We start from the raw sequence: 13862 nt of genomic DNA on the forward strand, positions 1-13862 counted from the left end.
TATGGAAGTTGATGCTTCCTGCTCCTCCCCCTTCTCTCTCTCTCTCTCTCTCTCTCTCTCTCTCCTCTAAAATTAATAAATAAAAATTAAAAAAAAATAAAATGTTTAAAAAAACACAAAAAACCCACAACCACTGTATAAGATGCACCCCGTTTTTAGACCCCAAATTTTTCAGGGAAAGGTGCATCTTATACATGGGGGAATATGGTAGATACTAAAGTCTCTAGGTTTTAACACAAGAAAAAAACTGCATAGATTCTTTTTGTTTATTCGGTAGAGTACAGCTTGTCCTTATATAAAAGAACTTCAACCTTGGTGTGTGCCTATTACACTGTTTTCCTTTGTAGCTCTTTAAAACCAAGGCCAGCCTGACTGGGCGGTGGCGCAGTGGATAGAGCGTCGGACTGGGATGCAAAAGACCCAGGTTCGAGACCCCGAGGTCGCCAGCTTGAGTGAGGGCTCATCTGGTTTGAGCAAAAGCTCACCAGCTTGAGCCCAAGGTTGCTGGTTTGAGCAAGGGGTTACTCGGTCTGCTGAACGCCCGCGGTCAAGGCACATATGAGAAAGCAATCAATGAACAATTAAGGTGTTGCAACGCGCAAAGAAAAACTAATGATTGATGCTTCTCATCTCTCCGTTTCCTGTCTGTTCCTGTCTATCCCTCTCTCTGACTCTCTCTTTGTCTCTGTAAAAAAAAAACCAAAAAAAAAAAACCCCAAAAACCAAGGCCAGCAGCCAAACCACTGAGTTCAAGAACAAATAAATACCTATCATTATACTATAGCAGGATTGGCAAACTCCAATCTATAGGCCAGACTGGCCCAGCTCCGGTTTTTGTATGAGTCACAGGCTAAGATGAGAATGTTTTTTATAGTTTAAATAGTTGAGAAAAACTCAAAAAAAGAAGAATGTTGATATCACATGAAAATTACATGTCAGAGCCCTGGCCGGTTGGCTCAGCGGTAGAGCGTCGGCCTGGCATGCAGGGGACCCGGGTTCAATTCCCGGCCAGGGCACATAGGAGAAGCGCCCATTTGCTTCTCCACGCCCCCCCCTTCCTCTCTGTCTCTCTCTTCCCCTCCCGCAGCCAAGGCTCCATTGGAGCAAAGATGGCCCAGGTGCTGGGGATGGCTCCTTGGCCTCTGCCCCAGGCGCTAGAGTGGCTCTGGTTGCGGCAGAGCGACGCCCCAGAGGGGCAGAGCATCGCCCCCTGGTGGGCAGAGCGTTGCCCCTGGTGGGCGTGCCGGGTGGATCCTGGTCGGGCGCATGCGGGAGTCTGTCTGACTGTCTCTCCCCGTTTCTAGCTTCAGAAAAATACAAAAAAAAAAAAAAGAAAATTACTTGTCAGAGTCCATAAATTAAGATGTATGGGGACACAGTCTTACCTATTTCATATCATCCCTGACTGCCTTCATGCTACAGCAGCAAAGTTGAGTAGTTGTGACAGTGACGAGATGGCCTGCAAAGTCCAAATATTTATACTATCTGGCTCTTTACAGAAAAAGTTTGCTGAAGTTCTACAGGCTTAGTGTGAAGTGAATACTGGAGGTATCTTACTATTCTTTTGTCTGGCGGCTGTCAATTTCAAAACAGTAGGGAAGATCAAGGAGTTGTCATTTTTCAGTCTCTTCTCCCCACCCCCTTGGTTCTCTAGGGCTGCAGGGTTCTTCATGGTGGGGGTTGGAGGGAGAAATTTTTTTGTATCCAGGACTTGTGGATTCCAGTCAGAATTCCTTTTTAATGGTGATTTCACAGTAAGGACCTAAGCTCTCTTGGACATACCTTCCCATGAAGCCTGTACGTGAAGCTCCGTCTAGACTGAGCTGCAGTCCTTGGACCGCACACGGACTTGCTGTTAAAATTCATCTGTTCATTTCCTGTGGTCTCTGGTTGGCACTAGGTGTCCTTGGGAAGGTACTTGACAATTCCCTGTTTGCCCAAACTAACCAGAATGAATGCTTCCTTTTAGGATGCTTTTTTTTCCCTAATTTTTTTTTTTAGTTTTTATTTACTGATTTTAGTGAGAGAGGAAGGGAGGGAGAAGGGGAGACAGGAACATCGATCTGTTCCTGTAGGTGCCCTGACCTGGGATTGAGCCAGCAACCTCTGCACTTCGGGACGACGCTCTAACCAACCAAGCTCTCTGGCCAGGGCAGGATGCTTTTTTTGTAATTGCTTCTTATGCCTGCCTGCCTGCCTGTACACCCGGGTTCAGAGTAGTCATTTGCTCCACGGATCTGCTCCATTATCCCTCCCCCTCTAGAAAAAAATTTAAAATTGGGCATAGAGATTACTGTGGATATCGCTCTATTGGTATTTCAGATCCTTTGGAGAGTTGGGTATTTGAGTGTATTTAGCAACCTTGGAGACTAGTTGATCCCTTTCTTCCTAGTACACTTAACTTAGGACTTTAAATCTCCCTCCACAGGTCAGATACCAGGTCCAGGTTCCATGATGCCAGGCCGCATGATTCCCACCGTTGCAGGCAACATCCACCCCCCTGGGAGTGGCCTTGCCCCTCCTGGTATGCCTTCAATGCCAGGAAACATCTTAGGACCCCGGGTGACCCTCACGGCACCTAACGGCATGTGTAAGTAACATGTTGGGGGGGGGGGGATGCATGACCCAGGTCTCTGGAAGGGCTGTGGACAAGGGAGGAGGGCAGGACCGTGGACAATGTGAGCTGAGACAGTGGGTTCCAGATCAGTCGTTGGCCAGGGCTCTTCAGCACTGGGCGTGTGCACATGTGGAGAGTGCAGAGTGTATCCACTGCCAGGAGCGTCTGTATCACCTTCCTGGCATGTGTTCACGACCCCAAGGTCTGAGGAGGCACAGAAAGACATTCCTCTCCTACTCCTGTCTGTTTTGAGCCTGTGCAGTTTGAGTCCCTGTAGTCACACAGAGCTGCTGGTTTTTATTTTCCCTATAGGAGCCTCTTATCAATAAAGGCTTCAAAAGTAGTAGGTATAAAGAACAGGAACCAGTTTCGGGCAGGACTAACAAAGCAGTTTCTCGCGGCCACGCTCCAAAGTGTGGCCAGAATAGCTCCTGCTTGGACTAAGGAGGGCCTGTTCGGCAGCTGTGCTGGGAAGGACGTGAGGCCCCAGCAGGTGCTCCAAACAGTCTGTCGGACATGTGGGAAGCCAGGTCATTTCTCCCGGAGAGTCCTTGCTCTGGCCAGCCCTTTACTCCTGTAGACCTTCTCAGTAAGAACGGTCCCAAAATGCAATCATTTGTGGCTTGGTATCCCAGCCACATCTGGGTACCAAGTTCATTCAGAGGTTCTTGTATGTGCTAAGGAGTTAGCTCCTCTTTGAATAGAGCTAGGATAAGAACCCTGGCCTCCTGGAGCTTTAGTGGGAAAGTGAGAAGTGAGTAACTAGATGGTAATATAGGATTTCCCAAAAGTTACACGAAAGTCTGAAGTGCCAGGAGGCAGGCTGCATGGATACAGGTATGTCTCATTCTCTCTAGACCCTAGAAGCTGGGACAAAGCAGGTGCATAGAAGAAAGACAGTTTTGCTGGGTATGTGTATAGGATCACAGCAGTAGAAAAATCCCTTTTGAGTCAGTGGTTAGAGGTTATAATATAGCGGGTACCTTCCTTACAGACAACATGCAAATGTGCCCGTCTGCCAGGAAAGTCGGCCCATTTGCCATCCATGTTGCAGAAGTAATATCATTGGTTATACCACTGTTATATTCTACTGATCACCCATGATTTGTGACCCTAAAGGGCTCTCAGGGAACACCTTGAGAATGTGAGGGGTTTCAAGACCCCAGCCCCCACTTCCTCCCACAAATGAGTGTGTCGGGGATGCTGAGCTGTTGGCCTGGGCAGGCCTCCTCTGGCCTTCGTTTTCGCCACTGAAAGATGACACAAGGGATCAGATCAGTGCACTTGACATGCTTTGAAGAACATTGTGGTTTGATGGAGCCTCCTGGGGGGTGTTAACTGACTGGTAAGCAAGGCTGCACCTTAATATTTGTTTCATTTGTTTTCATTCCTGGCAAAATTCCGAGGTTTAAAAACCCTGGATTAAATGATCCTCTGGGGTTCCTTTGGGCACTAGAGCAGCTGAAGCCGAAGTCGGAAAGAGCCCAGACACTTACACTAGCACTGCCTTCTGGACCTGACCCAGTTTGAGCCAAAAAGTCAAGGACTGCAGTTCAGGGCAGTGGGGCCCCCAGGGCTGTCCAGCTTGTCAGCAGCTGCCTCGAGGGAGTTCTCTGGCCCCCGCGGAGACAGCGTCTGTTTTGTGCCCCACTAGGCTAGGCGCTGCGAGAGAAAGAAAAGACACAGAGCTTGCCCAGTAAAGAGCTTATTTAACTAAAGACATAAAATTAGAATCATTAAAATACATTAGAATCAAAGTTAATTAAGTTCCAAGACAGTCTGGAGTGATTCTTGGAAGAAGTGGGCCTCGCAGGAGGGTGGGACTGGTTCCGACCCCACCTGCCCCTCAGCCACCTGGGTTAGGGAAGCTACACACGCTGTGACCTAGAAGTTCAGCGCCACGCCCACGCTGACCACAGCGGGCGATGCCTCACTGGCCACATTAGTTGCCCGCCATGGAGATGACTCCATGTCGTTTTCCTTGCCCAAGCTCATGTTTCCGCAATGACAAGTGACTCTTGGGTGTGTTCGCAGATCCCCCTCCGCCGCAGCAGCAGCAGCAGCAGCAGCCGCCGCCGCCACCTGCAGATGGAGGCCCTCCCGCTGCAGGCCCCCCGGCCTCGGCCGCACCCTAGCCCGGAGGATGCTGGGACCGCCCACACGCAGCACCGCCAGCTGGCACGGGGATGACGAGACTCTGTTCCTCAGCTTTCTTTCAGGATTTCTCTTATACCCCAAACACGCGGCCCATGTCCCATCTTCCTTCCTCTTGCCACCCTCTCCATGCTCTGTCACCCCTTGTGCTAACGGTCCTCAGCCAACACCCAGGGGGGAGCCTCGGTGACAGTGTGCCCTGGTCATCCTAAATGTAACCCGTCTTCCTGTCTGGGTGTGGGTGTTCTGTGTCTTTCTCATTTTTGCTCTCCTGCAATATTTTTTTCTTACACCTTTGTGGAAATGTTTTATAGTTTTGTTGTTGTTGTTGTTGTTACTGCTTCAAAGGAGAGCATCTGAAGTTAATAGGAACCAAAAAATGGTGATGGGCAGAGGGGTAGCCAGTAGGGACAGACCTTAAGGCATTATAAGTGACCTTATTTCTGCTTATCTGAGCTCAGAGTGGTGCTGATTGTGACGTGTCCTGAGGCTCCTGCCACACATAGACTTGCCAAAACTCAAAGTGATGGGGACAGGGACTCCATTGAATTTTATCCATAGTGAAGACTTGAGGGCCCCCACCCTGCCTGGCAAAACACAGCCCCTCTGGACTTGGGAGGGGACACGCATCAGCACAGACCCGCCTCCCCAGGCCACGGCTTCTGGTTTTCTATGCAGACGGTTTGTTGGGGTGGGGTTTGTTTTTCTGAAGGCAGTGTGAGCCTTGAGGGCTGGCATTTGGGGAAGCATTCCTTAGTTCCTGAGACTAGTCAGGAAAGCTCTAGGGGCCGAGGACATTGGCCGCCCAATGAATCTATCCCACTATTCACTGCTTGTATGTATTCCTTTTTTCCTCCCTCTAAAAAAAAAAAGAAAAAAAGTAGGTAGATATGGAACTTGGTTAGGATGGCTGGGGTGCAGGTCCCCACACTACCTCTTGCAGTAGCCAGGATGAGTGGAAATTAGTGAAGCGGTACTTGCGGTTTGGGACGGGATCGGACAGGTGGGCTGGACCAGCGGCCTCGTCCCTTCCCCTTCCCTCTCTGAGATCTCACATTCCATCTGTCACAAGGCTGTCAGGGAGACGCTGGGGGTAGCAAAGAACTCACTTGGCAATCAGCATCGTGCTTTGAGGGTCGGGGTGCTCGGGCTGAGACCGTAGAATGCCATTCAAGAGGAAGAGCCACAAAAATGCCTTAATTTGAGCCCGTTTCTGCCCCTGCTGATGAATGACCTAAGAGTTCTTGGTTTTCTCTTCCAGTTCTCCTCCCCTCTCCTCTGTCCTTCTGTGAGTGTGGAAAGGGTGTTTCTGGTAAACTTTGCTTCCCAAAGCATCTGGCCTCTTCACAGTCTCAAGTGGCAGTTTCATTTAGAATGCAAGTAAAACATCTTTGGGTATCTTTTCTATATATTTTATAAAGCTTTACATGTGAGAGGGTATAGGTAGGTGTTTGTAAAACACCTTAGAACTTTTTTCCTTAATATCAGAAAGCAAAAAATAATAATAATAAATAATAAAACCACAATGAAGATTTGCCTTTGAAACCCTCAGGTGTTGCTTCTAACCAGGTGGCCCTCGTCACCCTCACAGTACTGGAGCCAAGGAGACCTGTTCCTTTGTGTGTCTGTCAGGACTCTTGGGGTGGAAATGAGCTTGAGCCTACTAGAGGTTAGTTCCAATGCATTTGCCTCCAGAAAGACCCCAGTGCCTTTTGACAGTGGCTAGGGTTCTCCCTATTTCCTGCCAGTTTTTCCCAAAGGAAATTCATTCCAAATACCTTTTCCACTGGGGTCTTAGGAGGAAAATGAAGTTCGGGTTCATACTGTGGTCCCTTGTAACCTCAGGTTTTTAATGTGATTACTTTCAAGTTTAAAAGATCCAGGTGGAAATATTTTTACAATGCTGGTAATAATTCTACAGAATACCTGAATTCTTAACACTGTTATGTTTCGATATAAGTGGTGACCTTTTCCTTTCATGTCTGATCTGGTTTCGCTCCTGTAATAGAGCCACTCGATTTTGTGAGGGGGGAATAATACGTGGTTTTTGTACAAACGTGTTTCTCAGTGTATTATTTTGGAAGAATGAAGGGAGGGAGTTTGGGGAGATTGGAGGAAATTAATCAAGAAGGCCTAACCTCCCTCTTTCAGTGAATAAATGGAACATCATTCTGGATTCTAGTCCATTCTCTGCATTTCTATACCAGTTACTTTATGTGTTCCATGAAGAGCCTAAATACTCAGCCTCATCTGGTCCTGGTCAGCAGTTATTCAGTGACTTGGGGCTTCCTGACCAACTGACTACCTTCATGCTGCTTAAGAAACATACAATTGAATGTGCCTCATCTACTGTTCATTTCCATGGTCAAAGTGAAAAGAGGACTGGAAGTTTTCCAGGGAGGGTGGCTAACAGCTGCACCTCTAAGAGGCCTAATTTTGATTGGTGAGCTAGAGAATGTTCATTGGGGTGCAGCTTAGCCCCAAGTTGGAGGCAGTCCTGAGGGCTGATGAATCTGCAAACCTTGATGAACTTTTTTTTTTTTTCTCGTTTTTTTTCTGAAGCTGGAAACAGGGAGAGATAGACTCCCGCATGCACCCGACCTGGATCCACCTGGCACGCCCACCAGGGGGCGACGCTCTGCCCACCAGGGGGTGATGCTCTGCCCCTCCAGGGCATCGCTCTGCCGCCACTCTAGTGCCTGGGGCAGAGGCCAAGGAGCCATCCTCAGCGCCTGGGCCATCTTTGCTCCAATGGAGCCTCGCTGCGGGAGGGGAAGAGAGAGACAGAGAGGAAGGAGAGGGGGAGGGGTGGAGAAGCAGATAGGCGCCTCTCCTGTGTGCCCTGGCCGGGAATCAAACCCGAGACTTCTGCACTCCAGGCCGACGCTCTACCACTGAGCAAACCGGCCAGGGCCGTACCTTGATGAACTTTTAACAACAGCTTTTGAGGACCCACAGGTGCAAAGTCTTGTTCAAATAACAAGCCGTTGTCTTCAAGGTGCTTATGAACCCAGTGAGGCAAAAGCAGCAGATTCTGTGGGTGCCAGGCGTTGAGCACTTGGCTCCTCACGGAAGCGTGCCAGGCGGGCTGTGCTTTGCTTTCTGGCCTGATCCAACTCACCCTCTAGTGAGGGTGCTAGAGCCAGCTGAGCCCCGTGGAGTCACGTCAGTCCCTGAGGGTGACTAGGGAGGTTGATTCTTGATCCAAACTGAAGACTGGTTTATAAACTTAAGTGTGAATTCTTTCTAGAGCAGAATGGTGCACGTACAGTCAGTCTTCCACAGGCGATCCTTACTGTGGAGTAATTCCCCCAAATGCAATGAAGAACAGCCGTTTTCCAGCCTCAGTGCGGATCAGCACTGCCCACAGGCGTGTTAACTCCCAGGCTGCTGGGCCCTACCCTCGGAGCCTCTGATTCAGCAGGTCTGGAGAGCGTTCTGAAAGTTTGCTTTATTTTATTTTATTTTATTCATTTTTAGAGAGGAAAGCGACAGAGAGAGAGGAGAGAGAGACAGAGAAAAAGAAGGGGGGAGGAGCTGGAAGCATCAACTCCCAAATGTGCCTTGACTAGGCAAGCCCAGAGTTTCGAACTCGCGATGCTTTATCCACTGCGCCACCACAGATCAGGCCTGAAAGTTTGCATTTTTAACAGGTTCCCATGGGATCCTGGTGCAGCTGGTCAGGGACCACCCTTTGACATCCACTGGTTAAGGTGGTTGTGTGGTAGAGCAGGTTTGCAACAGTTCCTGACAGTTCATTCTATGAGCCCATTAGTCCAGTAAGCATTTGAGGGCCTACTGTGTTCCAGGCATTGGAACTTGCATGCAGTGAAGTCATTATTATTATTATTATTATTGACAGAGATTGAGGGACAGACAGGAAGAAAGAGAGATGAGAAGCATCAATTCTTTGTTGCAGCACCTTAGTTGTTCAGTGATTGCTTTCTCATATGTGCCTTGACTGGGAGGGCTACAGCAGACCGAGTGACCCCTTGCTGAAGTCAGCAACCTTGGGTTTCAAGCCTGTGACCTTTGGGCTCAAGCCAGTGACCCTGGGATCATGTCTATGATCCCACACTCAAGCCAGCGACTCTGCACTCAAGCTGGATGAACCTGTGCTCAAGCCGGTGACCTCGGGGTCTCGAACCTGGGTCCTCTGCATCCCAGTCCGACGCTCTATCCACTGCACCACCTCCTGGTCAGGCTAAAGTCATAATTATGAATAAGGTAGGCAAGGTCCCTGCAATCCAGGTCACTTAATTCTTGTAAGGTGGGGGACACCAGACCATTTCATAAATAAATATTATTTTAGATAGTGTCAAGTGTTTGTGAAGAAAAAAAACCTAATCAGGAGTTTCTAGGGGATAATGTTCACAGTCTGATTTGGATGTTCTATGATTTCTGTCCTGCTGGATGTGGTAACCCTGAGGGTTGCCCTTTATTCCATGAAAACCCCCCATGTGAATAATCAGCACCCTTTCATCTGGATATACAATGCCAACCCCTGACAAGATTTCTTTTTGCAAACTTCTCTGCCTGTCACTTCTGTTATAAAACCCCTGCTTTCTACAGTTCTGAGAGCCCAGCTGTTGTTCAGTTGCTCATATTGAAGGGGGACTCCTTCCAGGGAACTGTGAAATCACCCTGATCCCACTAGTGGGTTCTCTCCATTTAGGGAAATTGTCTTTCCATTCAGAATGGAAAGATAATGCTTGAAGGAAGTGCCTCCTTCCAAGCCCAGAGCCCCCAATGTTAGGTCTTCTTGTGAACATTTTCCTGTGGCCTGCCACCTGAACTTGAAACAGAGCTGAGACAAGACTGCCATACCCAAAGGGCGACCAGAGGGAGAGTGAGAAGAAGTCTAGGAATCAACCTACACAAACGTTCCAAAACTGATTATAGCTAGCTCCCTCCATAACCACCCAGCCCTGTTCCAGGGGAAGAGAGCCTTGTCTCCCGGCCTGCCGTCTTCACTTCGGACTGCCTTCAGAGGCCTTTCCAGATCCTTCCAAACCTATGGAGAGCAGCCAGGCTGCTGATATCTGGCGCTCACCTCACCACCACCTACCCTTAGGGTACAGCATTTGCAGACCTCAGCAAAATAACCGTGCTTTAATACACAGTACAGGTGACCACCACCTTTAGACAACAGACCAAGAAAATGCCTCCCACTCTGCTTCTTTGGTTGCACCATCTAAGATGCCCTCACTGCCAGATAGTCCAGGAGAGGTTAGGAAGAGGCAGGGCTCTTGGTTTCTGTGGCTGGTTTTGTCCCTGACCTGGATGGATTTCCTAAGGCCATCCAGATTGACTATGTCTGTTTATTCTGCAAGAGCTACAGGGTTCTGGAGAAACACTTGGAAAGGTCATCTGCTGGGGCAGCAGAACTATTCTGCAGACCTGCCTACTTCCTCCACATCTGAAGCTCTCTGTGTTGGTTTTTTTTTTTTCTTTCTTTCTGAAGCTGGAAACGGGGAGAGACAGACAGACTCCCGCATGCGCCCGACCGGGATCCACCTGGCACGCCCACCAGGGGCGACGCTCTGCCCCTCCGGGGCGTCACTCTGCCGAGACCAGAGCCACTCTAGGGCCTGGGGCAGAGGCCAAGGAGCCATCCCCAGTGCCCGAGCCATCTTTGCTCCAATGGAGCCTTGGCTGCGGGAGGGGAAGAGAGAGACAGAGAGAAAGGAGGGGGTGGGGGGGTGGAGAAGCAAATGGGCGCTTCTCCTATGTGCCCTGGCCGGGAATCGAACCCAGGTCCCCCGCACACCAGGCCGACGCTCTACCGCTGAGCCAACCGGCCAGGGCCTCTGTGTTGGTTTTTATATGTGGCTTTCTCCCAACTGATTTGGTGTAATGAAAATCAGGGGCCTTTGCAGTCTTCTAGCAGATCAATATGTGGACAAGATGATCATCTCCAAGTTGAGATGTGTGTGTTTTCTGGGGTGAGAGCACTTGTGCAGCTGAGAATCAGTTCCCTGCAGCAAGAAGGTGGTAGTCAGCACAAAGAACTTGGGACCCTGATCCTTGGCTCTTTTTTTTCATCCTTTAAATGGTACAAGAAAGCCCAGTCCCAGCAGCCCGTCATCAAAACGTCACAGAGCCAGTGGTCTCTACCCAGCACACTGCCAGGAGAGGCCATTCTACATTTCCCTTTCTGACTGGTCTAGGACATCAGTCTGAAGTTGTGACTGTTATACCCTGGTAAGAGAGCATAGCATTAACTTTTAAATGCCCAGGAGACAGTGGTGGGTTCGTGGGAGAGGCAGGACTTCCATTCTGCTAAGTGAGGCCCTACCTCTGCAGCCTGATTCCTCTTCTGAAGTTAAGATGGAAGAATGAAGAGCCTCCATATCAAAATGAAAATGTCTGAAATCAAGATCTTAGTCCTGGCCTTAGCATAGTAGCATGAGCTCAGTGTCAGTTTGCAAGTGTATAAAATGACCAGTAAGATGTTCATAGTATGGTTGTGAAGAATAAGACAGATTAAACCACCAGGAAAATGAAATGTTTACAAAGATATTAGTGGTCACTACTGAGGACTTAAAACCAGGATCCATGCTGCTCCTGTACAGACTGAAGTAGGTCCTCAGCCATGGCAACTGGAGCAGCTCCTGCCCTGGACAGCAACCCCTGTTGAAGCCAGGAGCTGTCTGTGCACAGTGAAGCTGGCTGTGGCCATGGCAATGGGCCCTGTGTCTGCCTTGTTACTGGAGGCCAGTTGCCAAACCCAACAGGAATGTCAGAGGCATGCAGAAGCCATTGCCTCACAAAGCATCCCTGACTTGAATGTGGGGACCTGGAAAGTAAGCCTTGAAGTCAATTTCCTATCCTTTCACTTTCCAGTTCCTGTAACTTAACCTCCTTTTCTTGAGCCTACCCTAGCCCTTGTGCCCAGAAAATAATACATTCATTTGATACTATATGGTTAGCACTTTCACCTCTATCAGACTCAGGCCGCTGACTCTTATGGTCACACATCTCTGATGCAGAGAACCTGCTCTTCCCATCACTATCTGCATGAGCTCACATCCATGTTGTGAAGGTGTTGCCCAGCCAGGGGCGCTGTGCTCAGTTCTGAAGCTGCTCACGGGATCTGCTAGGGAGGATCAGGCTGAAACTAATGGCAACAGTCGATTTAAAATCCAAAAGTGAAGAAAGAATTTGTCTTCAGGGATGGGAAGAAGGTTGTTCAGGAAGGAGACAGTTCATATTTTATATCACATGCTTGCTTAATTCAAATAGTAAATTTAAAAGAATATAAATTAATAAAATGAGAAACAAGTACACAAGAGTTTTAAGAAAGGGATGGGAGAAGGGGCCCCATGCAGGCCCTTGTGAAAAACATGGGAGTAATTTCACTTATCTAATGAATAAGATAAAATAGAAACAGACATAGATACAGGGGTTTGGGGGGCTAGATGAAAAAGGTGAAGGAATTAAGCAAAAACAAAAAACAGTATGGAGGTTACCTGGGGAAAGGGAGCTAGGAGTGGGTAGAAGAGGATAAAAGGAGGATAAAGGATGACAGGTGACTTTGGATGGTGGTAAACAATACAATGATATAATATATACAGTTGTACGCCTGAAACCTGTATAATTTTATTAACCAATGTCACCCCAATAAAATTTTTAAATAAAAAACCAAGAAAAGAAAGTTCCTTTTTGCAGGAAGCTCCAAGTCCATGGTTCTGGGCTGAAAGTAGGTGGTTGCCATTCATTTATGCCTCCGACCCGCCTTAGAAAACTTCCCTCCCTTCCTGGCTCTGCGCACTACAGTGCCTTGCAGTCCAGTGGGATCAGGGCGTTAAGTGTCCCACTGCTTGGGGCAGGCTGAGAAGGCTTCACGGAGCGGACGGTACTAGGAACGGTTTAAGGAGTTTGCCAGGGAGACCTGGAGAGGAGGAAACACCAGGTGGAGCAGTAGTGAAACAGGCTTTGAACCAACCAACCCCATCCAGAGACGCGTACTATAGAGATTGGGAGATTTAATCTCCATTTTAGTCATTTATGTGGTTCCCTAGGGAAGAAATGGGAGTGTCTCAAATTAGTAGCCACATCTTGAGCTGTGACCCCAAATGTCCTCATTTGAGTCAAACACATCAGGAGGTTGACATTAGATTTGGTGGATGAACTAGGTGACTGGGTCGCGAGTCCGCACCAAGCAGGGCTCCGGGGATGAGTGGTCCTGGGCTGCACAGTGAGCTTTGGACGGGCCCTCCAGCAGACTAACGCCTGGCCTGGCGTCCACGTGTCCCTAGGTTGCGATCTAGGCCACCTGGACCTACCCAGGAACCTGAGCTTTGGTGACCCAGGACACACGGGACGATGTATCCTGGGGAGGGAGGAAGAAACCGGGATTAAAGGCCGCTCCCCAGGTGCCTGGAGGAGGCGAGAAGGCAGGCGAGGTGGCTGCAGTCCCACCAAGGCCTTCACCCTCCCCTACCCCCCGAGAAGCTTTCCGGCGGACCTGGCTGCGCAAGGTCTGGGCTTTGGCTGCGACGGATTAGGTCTGATCCGATTAGAACCTGGGTCGTAGGCTTCGCCCCTTGTCTGGCGCTGCCAGCGCCCGTCCCGCCCTCATGGAGACCCAGAGACCTCCCCGAGACCCTTCCCCGCCCCGAACACCCGGTTGGCGCAGATAACTGAGAGGCTCCCTGCGCCCCGGGTTCGCCTCACTGCCACGGTGCGGGCTCGGGCTTCCACCCCTGCGGCCCTTTGGAGCCCCGCCCCAAGTCTGCGGGTGCCTGGGTCCCCGCCTTCGTGCTTGCCGCGTGGAGGGTGGGTTCCTCGAGGGTGGGAGTCCCTCGCCTGCGCTCCACAGGGAGGGCGGGGCCGCGACCCCGCCCCGCAGGTCTCCCGCCTGTGCACCTGTAGGCTAACGCCCCGCTCGGCGCTGTGCGACTTGCCGCCGCGCCACTCCACGTCCGTCTGTCTCATCGTCCTGAGCCGGGGGTCTGTCTGTCCCTCTTGCAGGCGGACTGAGCAGGGCCGGCGTCAGAGCTACGTGCGGTGGGGCGGGAGCGGCGGGCGGGGTGGGGGCGGCGCTGAGCGCGGCAGCCGCGGCGCGGGAGGCGGGGAGGCGCGGCGC

General features: G+C 50.1%; 1 protein-coding gene and 1 long non-coding RNA gene across 2 annotated transcripts in view; one reads left to right on the forward strand and one right to left on the reverse strand.

The window, feature by feature from the left end:
- SMARCC1 (SWI/SNF related, matrix associated, actin dependent regulator of chromatin subfamily c member 1) overlaps positions 1–6947 on the forward strand; it is a 140388-nt gene extending 133441 nt beyond the window's left edge. The window contains exons 27-28 of the mRNA XM_066351654.1: positions 2429–2590; positions 4652–6947. Coding sequence (XP_066207751.1) covers positions 2429–2590; positions 4652–4752 — 263 coding nt within the window. The 3' untranslated portion in view covers positions 4753–6947. The remainder of the gene's footprint in view (positions 1–2428; positions 2591–4651) is intronic.
- Positions 6948–8294: 1347 nt separating this feature from the next.
- LOC136382355 (uncharacterized) lies at positions 8295–13786 on the reverse strand. Its single transcript, XR_010747229.1, has 3 exons — positions 13643–13786; positions 10580–13106; positions 8295–10198 (listed from the first exon to the last, which is right to left on the reverse strand). It is a non-coding gene; the product is annotated as an uncharacterized lncRNA (long non-coding RNA).
- Positions 13787–13862: the final 76 nt, after the last annotated feature.

Source organism: Saccopteryx leptura, chromosome 10 (assembly GCF_036850995.1).
Source record: "Saccopteryx leptura isolate mSacLep1 chromosome 10, mSacLep1_pri_phased_curated, whole genome shotgun sequence".
NCBI classification, from domain to species: domain Eukaryota; kingdom Metazoa; phylum Chordata; class Mammalia; order Chiroptera; family Emballonuridae; genus Saccopteryx; species Saccopteryx leptura.